Here is a 27,700-nt window from a genome sequence, read left to right on the forward strand (position 1 = left end):
AAGAATGAAAGAAAGAGGGACAGAAAAATAGAGGGGAGAAGAGATGGTGAGAAAGGGGGGAAGAAAAAAAGGAAAAACAAACAAAACACCTGGATCACCTGTATGGAGATAAAAAACCAGAAGAGAAAACAAACAACAAAGAGCAACATAATAAAAACAACACCATCACAATAAACTAGCTAACAGTAGATAACAGTAGATACTAAATATTACATGTTATTGCGTTTTGTTTTGTTTTTTGAATTTCACCTGTTGAGAATGAAAAAAGAAAACAAGCAGAAGAAAACAAGAGCAATAGAATAAACAACAGCACGATGATATATGGCAGTGGTTCCCAAACTTTTTTTGCTGGGCCTCCCTTTGTTTTACATGAAAAATGTCCCCCCCCCCCCGTGCGCACACGCATGCACGCACAAACACATCCTCCAACCACACACACCCATATTTTGCTCCATTGCGGTTTATTTCACACCTCAAACATTTAGTAAACAATTAAGCAAATACAAGTAATCTGCAATAAATTACAGGTAGTAATAAAATAAACTACTAACTCTTTTACGCTACGTCCACACCTACACAGGTATTTTTGAAAACGCAGCTGTTTCATCCACGTAAATGGCGTTTCGAATCAGCGAAAACTGAGATTTTTTAAAACTCCTTTTTTGCGTTTACGTGTGGACGAGGAGTACAGAGTTCATCATGCAACGTCAAAGGTATGAGCCTTTTTTCACGTCACGCTGTGCGCCAGGTTATTGTTTACATGAGATGAATTGCAGAATGGCAGATAGAGACAAAATACTGTTACTGTTAATCTATCTTCAGGTTTTACATGCTTACATATACACACGCAGTTACTGTCCCTCTATTTAGAAAGGCAGAGGCGTCACGGTGTAATTATTTTACATGTAGTTGTTTTTTTCCTGTGTAATAATGTTCAACATTGCTATCAATACAATTTTTCAAAAAATGCCTCTCTGTGCAAAATGGGTTTAAAAACATAAACAGCTGTAGGATACTGTTTGCCCGTGATTTGAACCGGGGAAACAAATTGTGGCAGGATCAGCCTGATATTATTTGTATCCCGCTGTAACTTTACTGTATAAAGAGCTAATATCTCCAAAATTTCAGGAGTAGTTAGTCATTACAACAAGTGTTTGTGAACTAAAAATCAAGAATGTGGGATACTGTTTGTCCATGATTTGGAGAGCCCAGCGCGTGCTCCCAACGAAGGGAAAACCAATTCTGCAGGGGAGACCTACCTCGGCACTTGTGTAGGTGAAGCCAAAGGGAAGAAATGCTTCACCATATTTTCTAGTCTTTGGCTTAAAATGAAATTGGTTTGGAAACATATTCAGCTATGCTTCATCTCCTGCTTTGCGTTTGTGTGGGCACCCCGTGCTAGCAGTGTCCAACAGAGGGGCAGCCGCGCCACTATCCCAGAAAGAGCTGATTTTGAAATATCGATTCTTCCGATACCAGTAATTTATGTTCTAGAATCGATTCTCATATTAAAATATTGATATTTTAGTACTTTGGGGTAAATTTGTAGTTTTTCATTAACAGCAACGCAGTGGAAAGAAACTATATCATTCAGATCGTCTAAATTGGAAGGAACTACTTCCTCTTACACCTTTCATAGTCATATGCGAAATATGGCTGTATAAATGTATCGCAGCCCCTGGCGTGCGCACTCACAGTGTTGCCAACTTAGCGACTTTGTCGCTATATTTAGCGAGTTTTCAGATCCCCTTAGTGACTTTTTTTCTAAAAAGCAACTAGCGACAAATCTGGCGACTTTTTCTGGTATTATTGGAGACTTATTTATGACGACTTTTTGATGTGAAAACGCTTATTGCTTTTACTCTCAATAAGCAGCGGGTGCTGCCGTGGGCACCTCGCCTGTTCCAAAGCGCTCACGGGCGGAGGATAGTCCTCCCCCAGCTGCTATCAGGGCAGGAGATGTTCACACCTATGCGTCCAAACTGCAAATGAATCGCGCATGAGCGAAGCCGTTGCTCCCGCACTGACTGTAACGTAGTCAGTTCTTCTTTTACTCTTATGCTGTTTTGTGGATCATAAGGTTTAAAACTATTTATAAACACACACACACACACAAAGTAACTCCACCAGGGTGCCAATTTCAGGTCACTTTTCCCGGTCCAAGCCTGGATAAAGGATCAGGGTTGGAATTGTGACGTTAAAAAAAACAATATTTTCTAAAAGAAATGCAGTTTTTAGTTCTAAATAAATTCTAAATGCATTTACAACGTTTTTTACTCACTTTATGTCTCTTCCATGCTGTTACTTCTCTCTCCAACAATGTAGGTTACAATTACATTAGCATGACCAATTATGCAAATTAGTCATTTAGCGACTTCTAGCGACTTTTAGGGCAGCCAATAGCGATTTTCCTTACTGAGGAGTTGGCAACACTGAGCACTCACAACAATGGCTGAGCGTAAAGAGAGTCATGTGTGGACGTATTTTACCTCCACAAACAGTCAAGACGCGGCTCGTGATACATGTGGCAAGACAGTGAGGTGTTGTGGCAACAGCACTAACCTCGTCAAACACCTCAGAGGAAATCATATCACAGAATATGATGAGCTTATGTTGAGACAAACTGAAGAGGAGGAGAGGGACAGGTGCTGCTAGGGCGAGACCAGGGGCAATTTTAGCCCATTTTGACAATATTTGCTGTCTGTGGGACACACTACTAAAAATATAAAAAGCATACAGTACTTAATTGAGATGGAACATTTTAACAACAAAAGTATAGATAACCCCTACCCCCCTCCCAAAATGGTTTGTTCCAGCTCTCCCCTGCTCTGGCTCTAGCGCTGTTGCTGCCAGAGCGATAGTGGCTGAGACGCAGCAGAGCGGAGGTGTGGGTGCCTGGCTTAAAACAGGACATATTAGCTTCATTTAACCTTCAGTTACTCTTTATATAGTTAGGGAGGAGTCAGACCATGTTTCTTTTTAACTGAAAAACATTATACCCAGGTAACCTGCTGTGTTGAAAACGTGTTTCCCGACTATGTTTGCTACCCTGCAATTCGTCCTGCTCTGTAGTAAAATCAGCGATATTTGACCGTCCTGTTGCTCCCATTGAAAGTTATATAGCCTATTTAAAATCTAAAACAACATTGTCCGTAGCCTACTGTTGTTACAGAGAAACTGGTTATTTTGTCATATGTGCATGTACCGATATTGAACCCAAGGTACTAACTGGCTAACTGACTGGATGCCCATTAACCTTATAACTCCTGTTGTGTGTGTGTGTGTGTGTGTGTGTGTGTGTGTGTGTACACAGAGAGACAGCCAGGTTCATATTGGATATGAGGAGTTTTTTTTTTCAAAAAAAGGAGCCACATTCAGTTAAAAGTGTAAGATCAAATGATCCATCAATAAAGGATAATGTTGGATCAGTGTTTCAATATTTATATCCTTTATTAGATGTGCATGTGGTTTGGTTATTTGCCTTTTGCTTGAAAGTACTCTGAGAGAGGACTTTTTTTTATTAGTGATCTTAATAGTTTTTTTTTAATCTAATTGAATACAATCTATTTGTGTATGATTGTCAGTCCAAAGATGGAGAGAGGAAAGAGGGGAACATGAGGAGAAAGTACAAGGTCAGGAAGAACCAGGTAAGAAAACAGGCAGGGAATACTAACAGGCAAAACAGAAACTGTTACACTGGCAAAGAAAAAACCCCAACTAATTTTACTCGTACAATCTGGAAGTTGTGTTCTCCCTATATTAAAGCTGCTATACAGAATCTGCTAAACAAACTGGGTTGTCAGCCCTGGCACTGCATTACCATATTGAGCTTCAGTCAGAGGAAGTCACGGTTGCCAAAAACTTTTTGAAGCTCAAGAGTGAGGCTGGTGCCATTCCAGATATGTTAACATTGTACAATCTTCTGGATAATCAGATCTTCCCCACACTGAAAACTGTTATTCAGGTTGCCCTAACAAACCCAGTTAGCAGCTGTAGCTGTGAAAGGTCTTTTAGTGTCTTGAGTCAGCTTCATACCTGGCTGAGAAGGACCATGGGTCAAAGCAGACTCCAGCACCTGGCTGTGATGTCAGTTGAGAACGAGATGCTTGAGAGACTTGACCACCAAAATGTGATAGACAGATTTGCCAACCTCAGGTTAAAAGAAAAGAAAAAAATCTGCAAAGCCATAGTAGTATCTGCAGTAAAGATCTTTTCATACATTGTATACATTGTACCATAGGCCAAGGTGTCTCAATTTTTCTAATTTTTTAATAGTATTTTGTACATTTCAAGGACTCTTCTATTTTTGGATTGTATTTTTTATGTATCTGTATTGTATTATACATACACATTAAAAGTGAATCTCTGTCCAGAAAATGCACTCAGTTTACTTTTTACTCACTATGAGCATCATTCATTATTCTCCCGCAGTAATTAAGGTTAGGATATGTATATTTTTTTTAAAAATTCCAATCCATTCTTCTTTAGCAGCATTTAAATAACCTTTATCAGATTTGATGGTTTTGTTACAGACTTTTCAAAAAAAGTGTTTTGCTTTTCTTTCACAAATGTGGGGATTAAATTGTGTTAAAATGTACAAAACAGTGATGTCATGTTTTGTGACAAGGACCCAGGCACAGAGAGACTTGATTATATAAATAAATCATAAGATTTAAGAATCTTATGATTTAATAAAGAAATTTGCAGACTTGCACAGAGATGGTAAAATTATGATGACTGATAATGGAGATGAAGACAACAGACGATGAGGACAGGGAGGAACAGGGGTTTAAATGCACCAAGGAGACAGTCAGAGGGAACTCAGGACAACTGGAGACATTTAAGGATGCAGGGACTGATAGAGACAGGGAAGAAGTCTCATCGTGACGAGTAAAGTTTATCTTGCCTGGATGGGCAGCTCTCTGGGTGCTCAGCACCCCCAAAGCTCTGATTCTAGAATCGCCCCTGGGCGAGACAGACGTCTCTCCTTTTGTGCTGCAGGCAGGCAACATGCTCAAATAGTGCACAGAAATTAAATGAGATTAAGGACTGGACTTATTTTCTTGAAGAAAACTGTGTTTATTGGCTGTGGCTGTGTTTATTGTTTGGGTCATTGTTGTGAAATGCCAAATGTTAAAGTGGGAAAAATAATAAAAAACAAAAACGTGGTTGCAAGGTGGACATGTAGTGTGTTAGAGTAAGTATTAGTCATGGTGCAGAATAAAAGGGGTGGCAAATGGGAAGTTGATATTAATTCACAGGTTACCATAGTGCTGTTTATATAGGAAACTGCTAAACTCTGTACAGCCTGTTGCGACCAATTGACAATAAAACTAGTCCAGGTCCTTTCACCCTAAGAAAAGCTAACTATACCTGTTTTGATTTTACAGTGAGCAGCGAGGGAAGTCAGAAGTATGACGCAGGACAGATCCCAGCAGACTGGTGTACGGTGGTGTATCCAGCCCAAGGGGATGCCTCCAGGGGAAAACATGACATAAATTGGCCCATGGGCAAGAGCAGGTTTGTACTATTATGCTGGGTGAAAAGGGGGTAGGGGTTTCAGGAAACAGGGCAGGGTAGTTCACAGCCAGGTGCTGTTCTGAACGTCCACTTACTTGTTTGACTTATTTGTGGGGTTGTTAATATATATGGACGCCATAGGGGTCCCTAGGGGAGTCACATTAATCGCATAGATGGTATTAATTATATACATTACAATGTCGTAAGGTTCTAAGGGGGTGTATGTGCAATGTTTAGAGAAATGTGTTGCACTTCCATCCCCAAGAATACTGGTCCAGACAGTTCTGTAACCAGAGCCCTGGAAGGCCTCTGAACATTATCCAAAGCAACACATGAACACTGAAGAATACACAACCCGTTGGAGGAATGCATGACATCTATGTTTGGGCAATGGAAAGGTTTTATTTTGTCTAGCATGGTTTCTCTTGCTACATTCCTAGCTATCATTGTTACATGCAGGACAGATTAATGGGAGAACTCGGGAATTAGTTCATCTCTCAGGAGGAGAGATGAAAAGGGGGGTCTGTTAGGAAGAGAGGTAGAGAGCATTGCCTACGTTTGTACTGCTAAAAGAGAACAACCTTTGGGTTGTAAAAACTAGACATGAGGAGCTAGGGTGCAGATGTCTTTGCAGCTATGTAGCAGACATGTACAATTAAAATAGATAAATTGACCGTTTTGTAGGGGAGGAGGGAGCAGACTATATTATACATATCCGGCCTGTAATGCTTCAGATCTGCAGATGCTTAGCACCGTGCACATCTCTCTTCCAGAAGGTAATGATTGAATTAAATGATTATAAATATTTTGACCTCTCTGAGTCTGCGGATTCTCTTTCCGGTCTGAAGAATAAAAGAACCTGGGTCAATATCTGCCCAAATTCAGATCCAGTCCAAAAAGGCTGGGGGAAGTTAGGGGTCTCTCCAGTGATCCTCAGGACTTTCTATACAAGCACGGTGGAAAGCATCCTCACACAGAACATCACATCCTGGTATGGGAACAGCTGTGCCAAGGATATAACAGCTCTTCAGAGAGTAAGCCGCACTGCAGGGCTGCTCTCCCCCCCTCTCTACAGGACATTTTCACCAGGAGATGCCAGTTCAGAGCAGCTCAAATATTGAAGGACCCGTCCCATCCCTGTGTTAAATCAAGACCCCCCCCTCTTCCAAATTATCCATAAGTTCTCATATCATACCTGATCCTTCTGGCTTTTACTTTAACACCCCACTCACACAATCCACATTCTCAGATTTCTAACTGTAAATTTCCAGATTGTTTTTTTTTATATTTAGTTTATTTAATGTATATAATTCACCCACTTACTGCACATAATGCCCCCTTTGTATATATTCACTTACTGTATATAATGTTCTCTTTTCTTCTCTTTTTGCACAATCAAGGAGTGTATCAGGACACATTTCACTGCGTGTTGTACTCGTATAACTATGCACGTGACAAATAAAGAATCTTCAATCTTGAATCTATTACGCGGCCTTGATGACATTGAATAATGGTTGTCTTTAAGTTTTTTTTAATTAAATGAAAACAAAACAGAAGTTGTCATTTTTGGTAACTTTGTTAATAATCACATTGACAGTGCTCTGGGCCTCTTATCTTCCTATTGTAAGACAAATGTAAAAAACCTTGGTGTGTACCTAGATGGTCCCTTCAGACTGTGTATTCAGGTGAGCACAGTAGTTCAATCCAGCTTTTTTCATTTAAGACAGCCAGCCAAGGTTAAGCCATAACTTCCAGCTAATGTCTTTGAAGTAATTCATTACCTGCAGACTGAACTACTGCAATTCTTTTACTATCAGGCCTCTCTTTATCATCTCCAGCCGGTTCAAAATGCAGCTACTCATCTGCTAACTGGCACTAAATGGAAGGAGCATATAATCACAGTTTTAGCCTCTCTACACTCGCTCCCTGTTCCTTACAGGATCCAATTTAAACTCTTACATTTTGTTTTTAAGTCACTTAACGGCCGAGCACTTTCTTACCTGTCTGAGCTCCTATTTATTTATGCTCCAGAGTAAACCATGAGGTCCAGTTCAAAACTAATGTTATCCATTCCACAGACTAAATGTAAGTCTCGTGGTGACAGAGCCTTCTCTATGGCCGGTCCCAGACTTTGGAATAGTCTTCCATTTTAAATTGTTACTAAAGACACATTTTGATGATCTGGCTTTTTTAAAATTATTTATTTAGTATATACCAAAAACATGCAACTTTTTTTATAGAGAACAAACAAAACACAACACGTATGACAAAAATGAACAAAAAGCAAGGGGTGTACCTACACATATATATATATATATATACATATATATATATATATATATATATATATATATATATATATATATATATATATTAGGGGTGCAACGATACTCGTATCGATATTGAACCGTTCGATACAGTGCTTTCGGTTCGGTACGCATATGTATCGAACAATACAAAATTTTTAATTTATTTTATCAACTTTCCTTGTGACCATGCTGTCTGTGTTGAGCACTCAGTGGATCTGCGCTCGACAGTCCAGCCTAGGCGGAGTAGTCGAACGCAGATTCACTGAGCGCAGGGCAAGCTAGCGAGACAGAAGTTAAGCTCTTGTTGCAACATGGCAAATTGAACCTCCCCCACCCTCATTCAGATCTGGCGTTTGGAACTATTTTGGTTTTCATGTGAGGTATGACCCTGAAGGTAAGCGCGTCATGGACAAAAGTAAAACAGTATGTTGGATGTGCCACGCAATGCTCAATTACATTGGTGGGAACTAGTGTGTTAGCGCAGTTAGCTCGTTAACGTGTTGGCCGTCCAGCCCCACGCACGGGGCGATCCGCAGTAGCTCGTTAACGGAGATTTGCCGTGTTGTGGCGTTAACGTCATTTCAACGAGATTAACGCTGACAGCATTAGTGGGAACGCAATGAATATGACTGCACATTTACGCCGACATCATCCTAGTGCAAAGACAAGTGGAAGCAGACAAAAACAACAAGCACGCATGCTACAAACTTTACCCGAGTCATTTAGACAGCTGTTAGCACATGATTCTCCTTATGGGGACCTGATATGTTTAATATGCTGCTGAGAGTATACCCCAGAAGAAGCGTATAGTAAAGCTTTTATTTTGGAAAGAGCCATTTCTCTGTAATAAACTCTCTTTTCCAAAGATGAGTGATTCCTCAATCAGATATATTTATTTTCTTTATTACTTTGTTGTTTCAGCAACATTAAATTTAAAAACTGTACTTTTGAGTTAAAATATATATTTATAATTTTAATAAATGACAAATTAAAAAGGCATGAACATTTTTTTGTATCGAAAAAATATCGAACAGTGACACCAAAGTATCGAACCGAACCGAGCCGTGAATTTTGTGTATCGTTGCAGCCCTAATACATATATATATATATATATATATATATATATATATATATATATATATATATAGCTGTAACAATTCAAAAATATGAGAAACAAAATTACAGAGGTACATACATACAAATTTGGGACACCTTGGCAAAATGTAGTGTTTCCATTTATCTCAAATCTCAACAAATGTATCATCTTGAAACCTGTTAGAAAAAATAATTTTTCCATTTTAAACAACCCATAAACAACGTGCAAGTCATTTAATGATAGGATTTTTTCACTTAGCCGTCTCTTAGTGATAGTCTTACTTTTTAGGCATTTTGTTATAAGCTCAAAATGCCTTATAACGGCTTGGTCACTTTATCCACATTTACTGAGTATAAACATCCAAAGTTCATCCCCATTAAAGGGAGGCTTCATACTAAAAATAATCTGTAACTCAGAGTGTAACCCAAAAAATGTTTATCAATGGGCAGGACCAAAACAAATGCAGGGGCTTTACTCCTTGGGCCCCACAGTTTCTCCAGCAGCTGGAGGAATTGGAATGTTTACTTGATCATTTATTGACTAGAAGTCCTTAAGAGTTCCCTTATCATAAAACATAGAATATACCGTTAAGCCTTGACCTGTCCATTTTTTTATAACTCGCATCTAACTTATTGGGCAGAAAATCAAGATCACCTTAAAATCCTGGCCTCTTCATTCTGATCATTCTTGCTAAGAAATTGTAACCAAAGTTTTAAAGTCAAGTTAATCCATTGGTTTCCTTGATCAGTTAGTTTTTTAATACGTGTCATGTTCCCTAAGCTTGCTTGAATAGGAAACTCTTCTGAGGGCGCTATTTCTATTTCTTTTCATCTTGCTTGGTAATCTACATTACAACAACACACTAGAGTCCTCTGTTGAGCTCAGACATAATAATCTTTTATACATGGCAACGCCAGCCTCCCTTTATGTGTAATCAGTTGCATAGTTTGGTACTTAATTTGTTGTCTTTTCCCCTGCCATATAAACCTGTTTTAGTTTGTCCCACTCCTGAAATTGTTTATCAGCTATTTCAACTGGCAGTGTTTGGAACAAATAAAGCATCCTAGGCAAAACATTCATTTTGACTGTATCAATGCGTGACTTGAAATTTAGAATTGGTATTAAATTCCATCTTTAAATATCCTAATTTATTTTATCACACATAGGTTTAAAATTTGCATCATATATTTTTGAGAGATCTTTAGGGATATTTACTCCAAGATACTTCATTTGCTCCAACTCCCACTTCAAGTTAGCTTTAGACTTAATTTCCTGATTTGGCTTATAATTAAAAGTTAAAATCTGAGTCTTCGACATGTTAAGTTTATAACCTGATATTGAACTAAAGCTCTCCAGGAGTGAGAGCAGCTTGGGGAATGTAATAATTGGATTTGTCAAATAAACCAAACTGTCGTTGGCGAACAACTCCTGTAATATTAGTACTTTGTATAACACTCAGGGCCTCTAAAAATAGCAAAAAGTGGAGGACTTAGTGGACAGCCCTGGCGTATCCCTCTCTGTAGATCACGGGTTGGCAACCCTGGGCACGCGTGCCACAGCTGGCACGCGAAGGGTTAATTGATGGCACGACCATAGCTGGACTGGCCATCGGGCATACCGGGCATGTGCCCGATAGCCGATGGTGATTTTTTGTTTTTATGGGCCGATGATTTATTTTTTATTTTCATTTTTTTTAGTAATGGTATAAACAATGAAATATGGTGGATTGGCCAGGTGCTGGCCAATGAGCCAGGTGTAAAAATAACTCTGGCGGTGGCTATGGCGGAGCTTCCACAGAGGCCAGCAGGTGGATGAGGGAAAGAGGAGACAGGAGGAGGAGACACCCGAGGCGGCCGCCGGTCCGAGTGTCAGGTGAACTGAACTTCAGGTAAGAAGTTATGACCTGCAGTCTATCTGGGTCAAATATAAACCAAGTTTAGGTGTAGTTTATTTTCGTTGTGCTGACTTTTTACAGTCAGTTACAATAACTCGTACTGTGTACTAGCTAGCATGATGGAGTTCCTATACAGCTGGGCGGGTGCTATGATGTTACTGATAGCGAACTTTATTTTATTCATAAGGTTAACTAGTAGAGTTGACAACCGTCCTGTAAAAAATGGAATTGTCCCTCATTCAGAGAAAATATTACGCATTTAGTATTGAGCTGAGAAGGAACGAAGTTTGTCCCGGACTTCAGCTAGAATGGAGAAAGACACAAAGCTGGAATTATTCTTCTTTACGCTGCACAGCTGCCTCTTCTTCTCTTATTCTCCCCCCTCCATCTCCCCTTGCTACTTCAATCATGAAACTGATCAATGATCAGCTGATCGGCTTTTCTCTCCTTTTTGTTTACCTCCTACTTTGCGCCAGAAAGAGGAAACCAGCGGATGTCGCTCTAAACAACAGCAGCACGTTTAAGCTTGACCAGCTGTTGTTAGAATTTATTTAATATTAATTGTGAGGGACGTTGCTAGCTGGCAGTTTTTTCAAGCGATGTTGAAATTTCCACATTCCAACACTTCAAATGCTTCAGGAGCTGTCCACTCAGCACAGCATCAGCACAGAGGAAATACACAGATAAATCCATAGACTCGCGACAGAATTCACAATGTGTTTTCAGGACTTTCAGGTGTATGGACCAATGTTTTATTTTCTGTTTCAAATATCTTTTATTAGGAGCAAGTATCATGGTTGTTACAAATTGATAGAACTTATGCCCCTTTTTTCTCTGAGCTAACAAAACAGACAAATAAACAACAACAAAAGAAAGAGAAAAAACAAAAACAAACACCCACTATGGGCCCCAGTCCCCCGACTGCCAGAGAAAAAAAAGTTTATATTTTCCCAAGGTATGTAAGTAAAGGGTGCCAGATTAATTCAAAGTCTTTTACATTATCATTCATGGTATATCTTATTTTTTCAAGATGAAGAGTATTTGTAAGTTCTGTAAGCCACGTCTTTAATACAGGAGTCTCTTTGCCTTTCCATAGCTGCAGGATCAGTTTCTTTGCAATAATCAATGCATATGATATAAACCTTTTTTGAGAGTGTTGTAAATTTTTTGTTTCTTTGGAGATCCCAAAGATAATTACTATCGGATTTGGCTCAATCTTACTCTTAAAAATATTAGACAAGTAGGTAAAAATGTCACACCAAAAACCCTGAAGCCTTGGACAAAGTGCAAAACAATGTAACAGATTTCCATAATGTATCATACATTTTTCACAGAGGGGGGAGCAGTCTGGGTACATTTTGGCTACGTTTTGTTATGTATAGTAAAATGTCGTCAGCATAAAGCGATATAGTATTAGAAGTGTATACTGTGTCATAACCATGTATATCAGGGTGAGTTCGAATTGTCTGTGCCAGGGGTTCCAGAGCCAGAGCAAACAATAATGGACTAAGAACACATCCCTGTCTTGTCCCTCTGCTGAGCTTAAACTGAGTTGATAATGTTTGATTTGTAAGAATTCTGGCTGTGGGGTTCTTGTAGAGTAGTTTTATCCAAGAAATGAAATCTTGTCCCAGTTGAAATTTCTCTAAAACAGCAAAGAGATAGGACCACTCCACATGATCAAATGCCTTTTCGGCATCTAAACTAAGTACAAGTAGGTCCTGTTGCACCTTGGGGGAATAAATTATATTAAATAAACGTCTGAGATTATAAAAAGAACTCCTGTCTGGTATGAAGCCTGTTTGGTCTGGATGTACCAGTTTATCTATTACCGTATTAAGTCTACTCGCTAGTATTTTAGCCAGGATTTTTTGATCTGAGTTTAATAAAGAAATAGGTCTGTATGATCCCACTTCCTCCAAGACTTTACCTTTTTTTGGGAGTACTGTAATAATTGCTTCATTCAAAGTTGGTGGTAGGGTGCCCACTTTGTATGCATGGTTGTACAGTTTAGATAGATATGGAACAAGTTTAATCTTGAAGTGTTTGTAGAATTCATTCCCTAACCCATCTGGACCTGGACTCTTGTCATTTTTTAATAAACCAATAGATTTAGTGATTTCTTCAGTTGTAATCTTGGCATTCAAAATATTGCGATTCACCTGATCTAACACAGGAAGATCACACTTATCTAAAAAATCCTGCATATCTTTAGGCCCTGCAGTGGGATGAGAGGTATAAAGAGATTCATAAAACTGTCTAAAGTTATCATTAATATCTTTATGCGATGTGACCAGGTTTCCATTACGTGATCTAATTTTGTGAATCGTTCTGTCATTTTCTAACTTCTTTATTGTCTAGCTAGCAACTTGTGTGGTTTATCCCCAAATTCAAAATACTTCTGTCTTACAAAAATGAACGCTCTATTAATATTGCTAGTTAATATCTGGTTTAGTTTATATTTTAATGCACAAATAGTGTTGTACTTATCTAAAGAGGGAGCCTTTGCATTGTTAGCGTCCAAATCATGGATTATTTTTTCTAATTTTAACTGTTCTAGTTTATTATTTTTATTCCGTGAAGCTTGATATGATATTATGGACCCCCTAATATAAGCTTTAAACGTTTCCCATAATATGTCCGGTGAGGTCTCGGCATTATCGTTTATATCGAAGAATAAAGAGGTCTGAGAACTTATATACTGTTGAAATTTTAAATCGCTCAGTAGTTGTGGGTCGAATCTCCAATTCCTGTATGCTTTAGTGAGATAAGTGCGAAGGAGCAGGTGACAGGGCAATGATCAGAAATAATAATATTGTGGTAGGTTACATTACGAACTAGGGAGAGCATTTTTCCGTCCACCAAAAAATAGTCAGTCCTTGAATAACTGTTATTAATTAATGTTCAGTAGGGTAATCGGAGTAGCGTGCAGCTCCCCGGTCACTAATACATATCTACCATTCTTGTCAGCTATGGTGGAAGTATGCTTGAACGGGGTATCTTTCTTAATTAATATAGCTACCCCTATAGTTTTAGCGGAAAATGTTGAATAATACACCTGTTTCATCCATCTACACCGAAGTTTATTGTGAGCTGCATTTTTCAGATGAGTTTCTTGTAAAAAAAATAATATCCGCTTTAAGAGATTTCAAGTGTGATAACACTTTGCCTCTCTTAACAGGCTCATTTACACCTTTCACATTCCATGTACAAAAGGTTAAATCCACATTCTTTACATTTCCATTGTCTTGCATTTGAATAAATTAAGGCGGCTTAATTCTAGTACTTTCCATACTTATGCAGTCAAGATATGGGCCCCAACCCTCGCCCCCCCACCGCCCTACCCATGTATAACCATAACAAAATAAGACAAATACGTAAGCGATGCATCCCCATCCGTGCATTCCCAGATGAAAAAAACAAACAAAAACAAAAACAAAAAATCTAAAGGGATGCTATAACAAAAACTGAGCTTACCAAAATACTTTATCTCAAAACTTCCTCTATCCAACGTAGCTCTATAACAAGTTATAGTCTCTTTACATCAAAGTAAATACGTGTCACTAGGCCAGAGGCTGAGCTCTGATTTATCTACCTTATGCCGTCCTTTTTAAGATCCAATTTTTTCTTGTGCGTAGCGGCGTGCTTCGTTATGATCCGTAAAAACCAGCTCCGTACCATTGTATGTCACCCTGAGTTTAGCAGGGTATAGAAGTCCATATTTGACTCCGGGTTGGTCTCGAAGCAGGTTTCTTACTGGAGTAAACGCAGCACGTCGTTTTACCACTGCCTGAGGTAGATCGCGGAAAATCTGAACGCGAATATCTCCAAGCTTCAGATTCTTTCTGGTAGAAACTTTTCGTAGTATTTCTTCCATGGTGTGGTAGTAATGTATCCTTGCAATCAAGTGTTGTGGCGGGGCTTCATCTTCTGGGGTCGCTCGCAGGGCTCTGTGTGCTCGGTCCAACAGCGGAGTTTCATCCAGGTCCAATAGATCTCGTAACAGCTTTGCCACAAAATCTCTAACACGCTGTCCATTTTCTCTGCCTTCAGGTACCCCGGCTAACCTTATATTGTTCCTCTTTGAACGCCCTTCCAGGTTAATGCATTTTTCAGACAATTGTTCCACTTTGTTAGAAAGTTGTTTGACTTTTTCTTCTAATTTCACCACGGAGTTTGAAGTATTTGTCGCCGATTCTGATAAATCTTTCAGCTGGACATTATGGTTTTCCATTACGGTTCTCAAAGCTGAGATGGTCTCATCATTTTGAGCCCTCAGCCCGCAATTTCCCCGCGTAGGGTATCACAAATGTCTGCTTTCATTTGAGTTATCTTGGTGTCCAAAGAAGCAATCGCTGACAGCACTTGTTTGTTACCTTGTGTATACTCCTCAAATGCGGAGATGGCTGGCGTGCCGGTTTTAACGCCGTCATTTTCAGCCGAGGCCACGCCAAAGTCGGTCGTTTCGGTCGCCGCTTGCTTCGGATTTGTTTTTTTTGGTGGCATTTGGAGAAGAATGAACTCTTCACAACCCCTGTATTACTTTGTAGGAGAAAAATGTATTACTTTGATGATTATCGCAATTTCATCAAATCAGGTGCAGGAGCTGCTGGCACACGCGTCTTCACCCTCTCATTGCCTATCCGGAAAATTTAACTTGTGACATGAAGCCGATGTTTTATTTTCTAATCAAACCAGAAAGGTTTAATGAGCAGCTGGGTTTGTCTCGCATTAACTGCCTGGACACAGAGGACATCGAAATGCAGCTGATTGAACTGAAAAGCTCGACTCTGTGGGGGTCAAAGTTTGCAGTACTACAGATGCAGCTGGAATCCACAGCTGTGCATGTTCATGGAGCTTGCATTTTCTCCTGCTGGACATCACTACCTGACAAGTTTAACTGTCTTCAGAACATTGCAGAGGCCTTTATTGACAGTATTTGGCTCTACATGTCTGTGTGAGCAGATTTTCTCTCACATGAGTGTCATCAGGTAGTCTGAACGCTGGACACTCGGAGACCATTGTTGTGAGGAGACCATAAATAGCATTTGCATTTTCTGTTGTACAGTTCATTTGCTGTTATGGAGTTCTTGTTATGGATAAAAAGTGAATTTTTTTGTTTCAAAATAGCTGATAACTATTTGCTGATAGCTGCCAACATCTGCGAACGAATATAATTCTATAAAGTTGTTCTATATAGTGTGTAACTGTTAATATAGAGCATTATTAAATTTATTGCTAATGCAATTATATGGCACATTGACTTCAGAGGAAATTTTAGATGGCATTCATCATCAAAAAGGTTGCCTACCCCTGCTGTAGATCAAAAGATTTTGAAGTGCCCCATTAACTTTAATTCTTGCCCTTGGGCAGTTATATAATGCGTGAATGACCATGACTGATGAAACCCGAACTTCCCCAGAACTTTATATAAAAATTCCCAATTAAACTGATCAAAAGCCTTTTTGGCATCTAAACTAATAAGAACCCTCTGATTTTTATTTTTAACTACATAGTCAATTATATGTAATGTTGGAAATCCATCCGGTCCTGGTGATTTATTTGTTTTTGAGTTTGAGATAGCCTTCTTAATTTCAATTTCGAATATTTTGTTGATTAAGTTTGCATTTTGATTTTCAGTCACCTTTGGTAAGTTGAGAGAGTCCAGGAAGGATATCATACATTTATCATCTACTCTAGATTGTGCATATAGTTCTTTGTAGAATGTTAGAAAAGCTAGCTGGATGTCTTCCAATTTATACAGTATACTGTTCATTTGAGGTTCTTTCATTTTGTAAATGATCTTTTCTAATTGTTTTTTTTTTACTTATAGGCTAATAGTTTTGCTGATTGCCCTCTTGTCTCATAGTAGGGCTGGGTGATATGGCCTATAATCCATATCACGGTATAATTTGAAGCATGCGCGGTAACAATATATATCGCGATATATATTCTTCTGTATAACGTATTTTACACACTATAAGGCACACTTAAAATCCTTTAATTTCCTGAAAAATCAACAGTGTTCCTTATGTATGAATTCTGGTTGTGCTTACTGACCTCGACAGAAATCTGTCAAAAAATGTTTTAGTACGACTTTGGTAAGCTATGAAGGCGCACCGCTTAATGGATTGCCGGAGCATTAAGGCTGCCGTAGTCAGGAGCCTTGCGGAGTAATCTGGGTCTAAAACTCTGTCTGCTTCAGGTCCCAAAGTCAAACGAACACTGCGGCATCACTGAGAGTTAAAAACCGTCTAAATTCTTTCATCTTTAATAAAATGATCAGTGTTGCTGCTTTACCAGGTGTAACAATTAAGTTTAACATCCAGGCATCCGTGAAAACAGAATATATTAAATTCAACTGAGTTAGAAGTTAGCAGGAAGTTAGCTCGCTAGTTTCCACCTAAACATCATATGACATGTTCTGACTGAGAGATTTCTGAAAAAATTAAAACGCTATCACTTCCAAAATAAATTAAGACAGAAAACTAAACAGCAGTGATTTTTGTAGGGTTACTGAAGTTGGACTAGCTGGTATATAATGATGTCCTATGTGATCGCTAGCAAAACAGCTATGTTAGCATAACATTAGCACAGTGCAGCTGAAGGATGAACGCTAACTTTTTTCCACTCGATAAAAGCAATTGCATGGAAGGATGCTATAAACGGTCCGATAAATCCATCACTCCTATACTACAGTTATCCACACCGTTAAGGTCTTTTTGGAACATAAAAAAATTGTCCAATCTAGAATAGAATGAATGCAGGTTAGAGAGAAAAGTATAATCCTGTTTTATGGGATTTAAATCTCTCCAAACATCTATAAGCCCTAAATCCTTTAAAATTAATTTAACATTTTTGGTTATTTTGTTTAGTCCTGGGTCATGTAGGTTTGAAGATTCTAAGGATGGATTGAGTCGAACATTGAAATCCCCTCCCAAAATTAAAATGCCTTGTGTTTGAGTTTTTATGTATGTTTTGTATTCATTTGTGTTCTAGTTTAGCTCATCTAGTTAATTTCTAGGTTGCAGTTTAGACCTTTGTTTCTTAGTTGTTTTTGTCATCTCCCCTATACTAAGTCTCCTTGGTCCATGTGTCTACCTGTCCTTGTTGTCAAGTTCGTGTCATGTCTATGTCTCCATGTTTCCTGTTTATTTTAAAAGAGTCTGGTGTTCTTTGTTCATTGTATCTAGTTTCACTTCCCCTGTCCTGTCATTAGGTTCATGTGTGTCACCTGTTCTTCTTCCTTTCCACTTCTCCTGATCATCCCTGTGGGTATTTAGTCCCTGTGTTTCATTCAGTTTGTGTCGCGTCGTCTGTTACCATTCCTGTCACTCTAGCTATATGTACTGATTCATAGTTTTTCAGTCTCTGTTCTGGTCATGTTCATAGTAATCTGCTCTTGTCATGTTTTCATAGTCTTTCATGTGCCAGTCCAGAATTCTGTTCTTTGCTTTTTCATGTCGTCTTCATAGCTCATAGGTACAGTTCAAGTTAGAGTCTTAGTTTGTCTTAGTCTTTAGTTGTTTCCCAGTTTAGGCTCTTTGTTTAGGTCATTGCCATAGTTTATGTTTGGTTATTTTTGCTTTACTGTTTACTGGCCCCAATAAAGGCTCACTTTGAGTTCAGTAAAGGTTTTGCCTCCTTCGTCTGTGTCCGCAACTGGGTCCTCCAAACACCCTCCACACGGTCTGCGCCCACTGATTGTGACAACAACAATCAGTTCAATCAATTCAATTCCTAAGACCTGGCGTCCACATATGTGGACATCACATTTTGGGTTATTTAGACCAAAATATTTAATTTTGCTCTACAAGGGCCTGATACCCACTTACAAGGACATTATACTGCTAATACTCATTGTCCAAATGTATCCTGGTGCTTGGAAAATCAAGCACCCTAGCCTGCCAAGCCTTCTTGAGAATATCTTCCTTGGTACGATAACTTGCGAATTTGACAACAAATGAGCGTGGCAGGGTTCCATCCCAGTACTGTCTCAGCAACAGTACTGGGAGCTCTTTCAATCCCCAGCGCGGGGGGAGAAGAGAGACCCAATGTCTTTTCCAAAAAAGTCTCAGATGGAAATGTGTCCTCTTCCCCTTCCTTCACGACGTATATTCTGAGATTCTTGCGAAATGAACATTACTCTAGATCCATCAGCTTTGTCTCATATCGCTAATTCCATTAGCAACTCCTCCAAAACCTAGATTCAAGTTCTACACTATGCATCCATCTGCTTCATCAAGTCTTTTGCCGATGTCATTCACATCCTCCCTTATGGTATTAAACTACTCATTTGTGTCTTTTCTGAAAGCACGCAGTTCTTTTAATATCATATCCCTAGTAGGGGGGAGGTCTTTCACATTAACATTTGCATCAGGTTGCTGCTCTTCTTCCATATTACTACTAGTTTGGGATGAGGCGTCTTATCCCACTTCTCTACGTTCACTTATGTTCTTTTTCTTGAGTTTTCTGGGCATTTTTGTTTTGGAAAAAGGTATCCAGCACTTACAGTCCAAGTTTTTTAGGTTTCAAGTTAGATAAGTTGGGGAAAAGAGTAATAAAGTTGGGAGTGTTTACTCTACACAGCCATCACTCGGCCCGACAGACCGGAAGTCTCATGGTCTGGCTTTTAACACGCTTTGACCAAAACATTTTGGTTTTAACAGCCTTAGTTGTAGTTGTTGTTTAAGTTGTTTTTATTAACTTATGTCATCTACTTCTATAAATAAATTTGACCTTAACCTTCTTATGGCTTCTGACAGTGCTTCTTGTGCTTGTCCAGCTAGATCTTGGTACTGGTACTTGCTTTCACTGATCTGTGAAAAGCACAGGGTGCCAATGGTGGGCCTGCCAGTTCTGGTATTCTATGGGAAATGCCAATTGGGTCCCACAGTCTGGCCAGTGAGCCAAGGGGCCATTTCATCAGACCCTCAGGTCACCCTCATGAAGTCTGTTTCTGATTGTTTTTATCAGAGAAAATTATAACAGTGGTCAACTGGAAGTCATTTTGTGGGGCTCTGACATTGTTTATTCTGTTCTTCCTCAATTATACTTCTTTATGACACAAAACAAAATATTAAAATGACAAACTGGAAATGCATACTTCTTAAACCTCTCCTTTAAGCGATGGATAAGTTTAAATCTAGATCTTTAGTAATATGCTTAAAGGAACACATGCTTGTTGACAACAACTATAATTTTTGCAAAGTCACAGTTATTACCAGATCATTCTTATTTGCTGTCATTTCATGATTGTCTCAGAAATTGCATATTCATCTGAATCATAGGAACACCATCTTAAACATGAGTGTGGCAGGGGTCTGGTCTGTGGCTCTGCTGCAGTGGAGGGGTGGTGCATTGGAATGGATTTCATCAGGCCATTTCACCGGAGTGCACACGGCTATTGCTTTGTATTAGTTCTGATGGATTATGCAAGGGGATACCTGGAAGCAGTGCTGCTGCACACCATTTCTGCAATGAGTGTAGCGCAAGCGCTGTTTCAGGCAATCTTGTGATAATGACTGACCAAGGCATGTCGTTCATGTCTCGCACACTGGAAGAGCTGTATGAATTACTGGGCATTAAATCTATTCGGACCAGCATCTACCATTCTCAGACTGATGGGGTGGTGAAGCGGCTGGATAAGACTTTAAAGTAAGTGATTCGAAATTTCATTCATGAGGATGAACGCAATTGGGATTGCTGGTTAGACCCTCTGTTGTTTTGGAGTGCAAGAGGTGCCCCAGGCCTTCACGGAATTTTCTCCATTTAAGTTGCTGTTCCGTGGCTCTCGGCAGGAAGTCACGGGGGATGTTGGACCTGATTAAAAGTGGAGGAGCCATACAAATATATAGAATAGAATAGAATATTGAAATATAGAATATAGAATATAGAAATGTTGAGAGTGCAAGCAACACAATGCGAGCAAGCGCAAATGCAAAAACTGAGCGAGAGGAGCTGCTATTGTGTGTGTGTATGGATAATAGCAAACACTGAAATACATTTTTTGCACACAGCAATGAATTTTTTCACTCAAATTTAGCTTTTCTTTGCTCAAAATAAATTTCTCCTCAAAATGCAACACTCGCACCTGCAAATTTTTTTGATGTGCGCTCAGAATAGTGGCACAAAATTAACGCCATAGACTCTCCCTATTTTCAGTGACGCAGAGGCTCGAGAGAGTGGCTGAGTACAGAGTTGAGTGGAGAAGCAGCTGAAAAGCTGATCTCCCAACATAAAGAAAAGAAAGATCAACAAATTGATTTACTCTGCCTTACAGAAACCTGGTTGCAGCAGGATGATTATGTTAGTTTAAATGAATCAACACCCCCGAGTCATTCTAACTACCAGAAACCTCGAAGCACAGGCCGAGGGGGCGGTGTGGCAGCAATTTTTCACACCAGCCTATTAATTAATGAAAGACCAAGACAGACTTTTAATTCATTTGAAAGCCTGATGCTTAACATTGTCCACCCCAGCTGTGAAACTCAGAAACCAGTCTTACTTGTTATCATCTATCGTCCACCTGGGCCTTACACAGAGTTTCTGTCTGATTTCTCAGACTTTATATCTAATTTAGTTCTGAGCTCAAATAAAATAATTATTGTGGGTGATTTTAACATCCATGTAGATGCTAAAAATGACAGCCTCAACATGGCATTTAGTCTGTTATTAGACTCAATTGGCTTCTCTCAAAATGTAAAAGAACCCACCCACCACTTTAATCACACTCTAGATCTTGTTTTAACATATGGCATAGAAACTGAACATTTAACAGTGTTTCCTGAAAACCCTCTCCTGTCTGATCATTTCCTGATAACATTTACATTTACAATAATTGATTACACAGCGGTGGAGAGTAGATTTTATCAAAGTAGATGTCTTTCTGAAAGCGCTGTAACTAAGTTTAAGAATATAATCCACCCACTGTTATCATCTTCAATGCCCTGTACCAACACAGAGCAGAGCAGCTATCTGAATGCTACCCCAACAGAGGTCGATTATCTTGTTAATAATTTCACCTCCTCACTACGTACGACTCTGGATACTGTAGCTCCAGTGAAAACTAAGGTCTCTAATCAGAAGTACCTGACTCCGTGGTATAATTCTCAAACACGTACCCTAAAGCAGATGACTCGTAATCTGGAGAGGAAATGGCGTGTCACAAATTTAGAGGATCATCATTTAGCCTGGAGAAATAGTTTGCTGCTTTATAAGAAAGCCCTCCGCAAAGCCAGAACATCTTACTATTCATCACTGATTGAAGAAAATAAGAACAACCCCAGGTTTCTCTTCAGCACTGTAGCCAGGCTGACAAAGAGTCAGAGCTCTGTTGAGCCAACCATCCCTTTAACGTTAACTAGTAATGACTTCATGAACTTCTTCACAAATAAAATTTTTATCATTAGAGAAAAAATTACCAGTAATCATCCCACAGATGTAATATTATCTACAGCTACTCTTAGTACCATTGATGTTAAGTTAGACTCTTTTTCTCCAATTGATCTTTCTGAGTTAACTTCAATAATTACTTCCTCCAAACCATCAACGTGTCTTTTAGACCCCATTCCTACAAAACTGCTCAAAGAAGTCCTGCCATTAATTAATTCTTCGATCTTAAATATGATCAACCTATCTCTAATAATCGGCTATGTGCCACAGGCCTTCAAGGTGGCTGTAGTTAAACCTTTACTCAAAAAGCCATCTCTAGACCCAGCAGTCTTAGCTAATTATAGGCCAATCTCCAACCTTCCTTTCATATCAAAAATCCTTGAAAGAGTAGTTGTCAAACAGCTAACAGATCATCTGCAGAGGAATGGTTTATTTGAAGAGTTTCAGTCAGGTTTCAGAGCTCATCACAGCACAGAAACAGCTTTAGTGAAGGTTACAAATGATCTTCTTATGGCCTCTGACAGTGGACTCATCTCTGTGCTTGTCCTGCTAGACCTCAGTGCAGCGTTCGATACTGTTGACCATAATATCCTATTAGAGCAATTAGAACATGCTGTAGGTATTACAGGTACTGCACTGCAGTGGTTTGTATCATATCTATCTAATAGACTCCAATTTGTGCATGTAAATGGAGAGTCCTCTTCACACACTGAGGTTAATTATGGAGTTCCACAGGGTTCAGTGCTAGGACCAATTCTGTTTACATTATACATGCTTCCCTTAGGCAGCATCATTAGAAGACATAGCATACATTTTCACTGCTATGCCGATGACACCCAGCTCTATCTGTCCATGAAGCCAGATAACACACACCAATTAGTTAAACTGCAGGAATGTCTTAAAGACATAAAGACCTGGATGGCCGCTAACTTTCTGCTTCTTAATTCAGATAAAACTGAGGTTATTGTACTCGGCCCTGAAAATCTTAGAAATATGGTATCTAACCAGATTCATACTCTGGATGGCATTACCTTGGCCTCCAGTAACGCTGTGAGGAACCTTGGAGTCATTTTTGACCAGGACATGTCCTTCAACGCACATATTAAACAAATATGTAAGACTGCTTTCTTCCATTTGCGCAACATCTCTAAAATTAGAAATATCCTGTCTCAGAGTGACGCTGAAAAACTAGTTCATGCATTTATTACTTCCAGGCTGGACTACTGTAATTCATTATTATCAGGATGTCCAAAAAACTCACTGAAAAGCCTTCAGCTAATCCAAAATGCTGCAGCAAGAGTACTGACAGGGACTAGAAAGAGAGAGCATATTTCTCCTGTTTTGGCTTCCCTTCATTGGCTTCCTGTTAAGTCCAGAATTGAATTCAAAATCCTGCTCCTCACATACAAGGTCTTAAATAATCAGGCCCCATCTTATCTTAATGACCTTGTAGTACCATATCACCCTATTAGAGCACTTCGCTCTCGCTCTGCAGGCCTACTTGTTGTTCCTAGAGTATTTAAAAGTAGAATGGGAGGCAGAGCCTTCAGTTTTCAGGCCCCTCTTCTGTGGAACCAGCTTCCAGTTTGGATTCGGGAGACAGAAACTATCTCGACTTTTAAGATTAGGCTTAAAACTTTCCTTTTTGCTAAAGCATATAGTTAGGGCTGGACCAGGTGACCCTGAATCCTCCCTTAGTTATGCTGCAATAGACGTAGGCTGCCGGGGGATTCCCATGATGCATTGAGTTTTTCCTTTCCAGTCACCTTTCTCACTCACTATGTATTAATAGACCTCTCTGCATTGAATCATATCTGTTATTAACCTCTGTCTCTCTTCCACAGCATGTCTTTTATCCTGTCTTCCTTCTCTCACCCCAACCGGTCGCAGCAGATGGCCGCCCCTCCCTGAGCCTGGTTCTGCCGGAGGTTTCTTCCTGTTAAAAGGGAGTTTTTCCTTCCCACTGTCGCCAAAGTGCTTGCTCATAGGGGGTCATATGATTGTTGGGTTTTTCTCTGTATCTATGAAGCGCCTTGAGGCGACTTTTGTTGTGATTTGGCGCTATATAAATAAAATTGAATTGAATTGAATTGAATTGAAAGGATGTATTGTGCAAATAGAGCACAACAAAACTGTCACCTGAGGCTACATGGGGTCCATTCATTTCACAATGAGATTGAATTACATGCGAATGTAAAAGGTATTTGTTGTCTCTTACCTCATCTGTGACCTGACCTCCAAAGGTAACCCAAGTTCCTGCAAAAGAATAAAAACATTACACTTTCTGCGTGTGTGTGTGTGTGTGTGTGTGTGTGTGTGTGGCACATGTTGTAGCAGACCTGGCCTCCAAAGTTCCAGTAACATAAAAATAAAATATCAAAATCTCTGTGTGTGTGTGCAAACACATGTTTTAGCAGACATTATGTAATACCTTTTATTTGCTCTAAACATTGGACAAAATTCTGATTGGGGGAACATGTTTAGGCTGTAAATATTACTACAACTTTGAAACATTTTTACATAAAAACAGAGTGTATAAAAGAAGATGACTTGTCCTCCTAAGACAATAAAATTTTGATATTTTATATTTTGATCCAATGGCTCCCAGTTTGTTCATATATACAATGGGTCTTCCTTAAGATACAAATATTTGTTGTAGAATTTTGTTTTGTGTCAGTAAACATTAAACATGCCACACCAAACTAGCAGACAGGGGTGTTCAACTAAAATTTAAAAGGGTCCATTTTGAGGAAAAGTTTTGAAAATAAGGCCTGGAAGATTATGACGCTATTTAAGCTATTAAATATTTAGTGTAATATATATTTAAGTAGCCTAGTAGTTGTATCAACATATGCAATTAATAAATACCTATCAAATCAAATGTAGCCTTTTTTAAATATATAATTTAATACAATTAACCATTCTCAACCAATTTTACAGATAATACATCTCATCACATCTTAATGACTGATTAGTTTTAGAAGTTTACTTTCTTCCCCTCTTATATTCAGCTCGCTAACATTTTTGCTCAGTGGGAGAATTGAAGTGAAGCTTGTCCTGACAGGATCTTCAACGTGGGCTCCAATGGAGTCCGGGCCATTCCCATACACGTGGGGGTGCTCATTGGTAAATCTTGAATGCTGTTTAATTTTGATTATGTTCCCTGTGGAGAAAACTGCCACATAGTAGTGTGTGGAGCCAAACATGGTTAAGATGTATAGGGCTACTTTCCTCAGACCTGGGAAAGTTGTCTCCAGAAACAGCAGGAAATGGAAGGGTCAGTTCTAACAAACTGCTCTTTCAGGGCCACGCCTGCCTGAAGATCATTTGGCTGCATCTGGACAATGACAGCATTTACCCACTTAAAGTGGTGTGTGAATACCTTTGAGAACCCTGTGAATAACGTGAAATTAAATGGGTTCTGAATGAATATGATCCAAAGCTGAAACTGTAAAGATTATTCCTGAAGCTTATCATTAGAATCAGATGGAGAATAAATTATTAACCCCTAAGGAAATTATGTAGTTACAGTTGCTTCAAGACAATAAGAACAGTAACAGACTGAACTAGTTGAAATAATACAATATATGACAAAGTTACAAAATATAAGAAATAGCTTTCATATATAAAAATAACTCAGTTATTAATATTTTTATTTTCACTATAGAGGATGTGCAATAGTGTGTTGTTAGATTTGGATTGTCATTTATGCTTAGAAATATTTACTTATATATGCTTAGAGTTGCATAATCAATGTCATGTTGGTAGAGGTTTGATCCTTAGTAGTCTGTGGAGACTCTGTGTGCCTCCCAGAGCACTCTGACATGCACACACAACTTAAGGTCAGGAGAGAGGTTATATCTGCTCTTACGGTATATGGTATAGCAAACACACATATATCTGACCCCCCCCACACACACAGAGACAAGGTATTCTTTGTCTACATGTATGCCTATATGAAACGTCATATGTTAATGAACCTATGTATATTCATGTAACCTCAATAAAAGAGCAGAGTTACGTGCGTCAGAGGGTGAAGAGAAGTTTATGAGGAATTCGCAATTCGCTCCTGGCAGCGCAAAGTATTTAGAATATTGGCACAAAAAATGTGATTTTGGGTGTAAACTGCTTGCTGGAAAATGTTAGAAGTTTTCAGAAAACACAGCAGCCTTAAAGAGCGTGTGGAGAAGGCCAGCCCACATCAGCAGCAGTTAAGATATGCTCTGGCGAATGGCTTTCACCCACCCATTGCTGAAACAAAATGTTTAGATGATTCTTTAGATTGCCCTGATCAACAACAGCTTGTGCTCCAGACCATTAATTTAACCAATTAAAAAAAGTAATCTGCATTAAGCTTAGGGTTGCTCAAATTCAGTACAATGACATATGAGCTGAAGTAAAATAGGTAAATATTTAAACTAATGACGTGCATAGAGGCATTGAAAGACTGTCATCCTAATATGAGCCATTGCTGAGATATAGAGCACACCTTTAAAAATAATTAAATATGCTGAACCCTGTATGAAGCAGCTGAAAACTACATGATGGAGAAGCTGAATATAAAGGTGCAAATCTTTGCCACTGTGGGGCAAAGCACGCAACCACTGTGTGAGGTTACGTTCTTTGCCACTGTGGGGCAAAGCACGCAACCACTGTGTGAGGTTACGTTACGGTCTCTTCTGAGCTGATGAGCAAGCTACACATTATCAGATCGGGAGCTGGCTGAGAACTCATCAAAGAGAGGGAAACAGAATTATGATAGCTCGAGTATGCAGCGTATCCGTGAGTTCAGCTTCTTCTTTCAGATGCGCAGCAGTTTTCCTGTATCTTGACTCATGTGTGTAAAGTGTTCATAGCATCAGCATCACGTTTTTTGCTTGTTTGTTTTGTTGGGTTGAAGAATAACTAAATAAACTTGTGATCATACTTATGGATCACCATGGCACATACCATTGGCCATATGATTTATTTACGCAGATGAAAAAAGTGAGTGTGAATGTGCCTGACGTCGCAGTGTGTGTGTGCGCTGTGTAAAAGTAATGGTCTCCAATTGTGAGAGCGGTGATTCTGCAGTTCATCAGCTATCGTGGTGGAAAAAAGAACAAAAGAAAAGAAACAAAATTTACATTGTAGATGGAAAATAATAATATGGAAAAGGTTTTGTGTTTATCAGCCAAGAACAACTACAATCTCATTTTCTGCTTTCAAGACAGGAGAGTTCACAAAAACAGAGAGGGAGATGTGTGTTGTTTAAGCAGTGGAGAGACTAATGAAAATGTCGTAGTTTGTCACTTTCAGGTGAAAACAGACATGGATCAATTTTCCACATGCAGCAGTTGGAAGAAAATTATAGGTTTCACATCATTAGGAAACACTCAGGCCGAGCCTTTGGCTGAGTGGTGTTTACAACTTAACTCCCATGTGTTCCTCACCCTGAGACAATTAGCTCCATGGAAGCTAACCTCTGCCTGAAGACAAGGAGTGCAG

The 27,700-nt window shown here is 39.2% G+C and overlaps 1 protein-coding gene across 1 annotated transcript in view; it reads right to left on the reverse strand.

Moving 5' to 3' along the window:
* Positions 1–27,700, reverse strand: part of LOC146364362 (voltage-gated potassium channel subunit beta-2-like) — a 196,451-nt gene that overhangs the window by 135,400 nt on the left and 33,351 nt on the right. Inside the window, exon 4 of the mRNA XM_084916417.1 lies at positions 24,432–24,469. Coding sequence (XP_084772543.1) covers positions 24,432–24,469 — 38 coding nt within the window. The remainder of the gene's footprint in view (positions 1–24,431; positions 24,470–27,700) is intronic.

This window comes from Perissodus microlepis, chromosome 20 (genome assembly GCF_051167445.1).
Source record: "Perissodus microlepis isolate ML-2025 ecotype Zambia chromosome 20, ASM5116744v1, whole genome shotgun sequence".
In the NCBI taxonomy this organism is placed as follows: Eukaryota; Metazoa; Chordata; class Actinopteri; order Cichliformes; family Cichlidae; genus Perissodus; species Perissodus microlepis.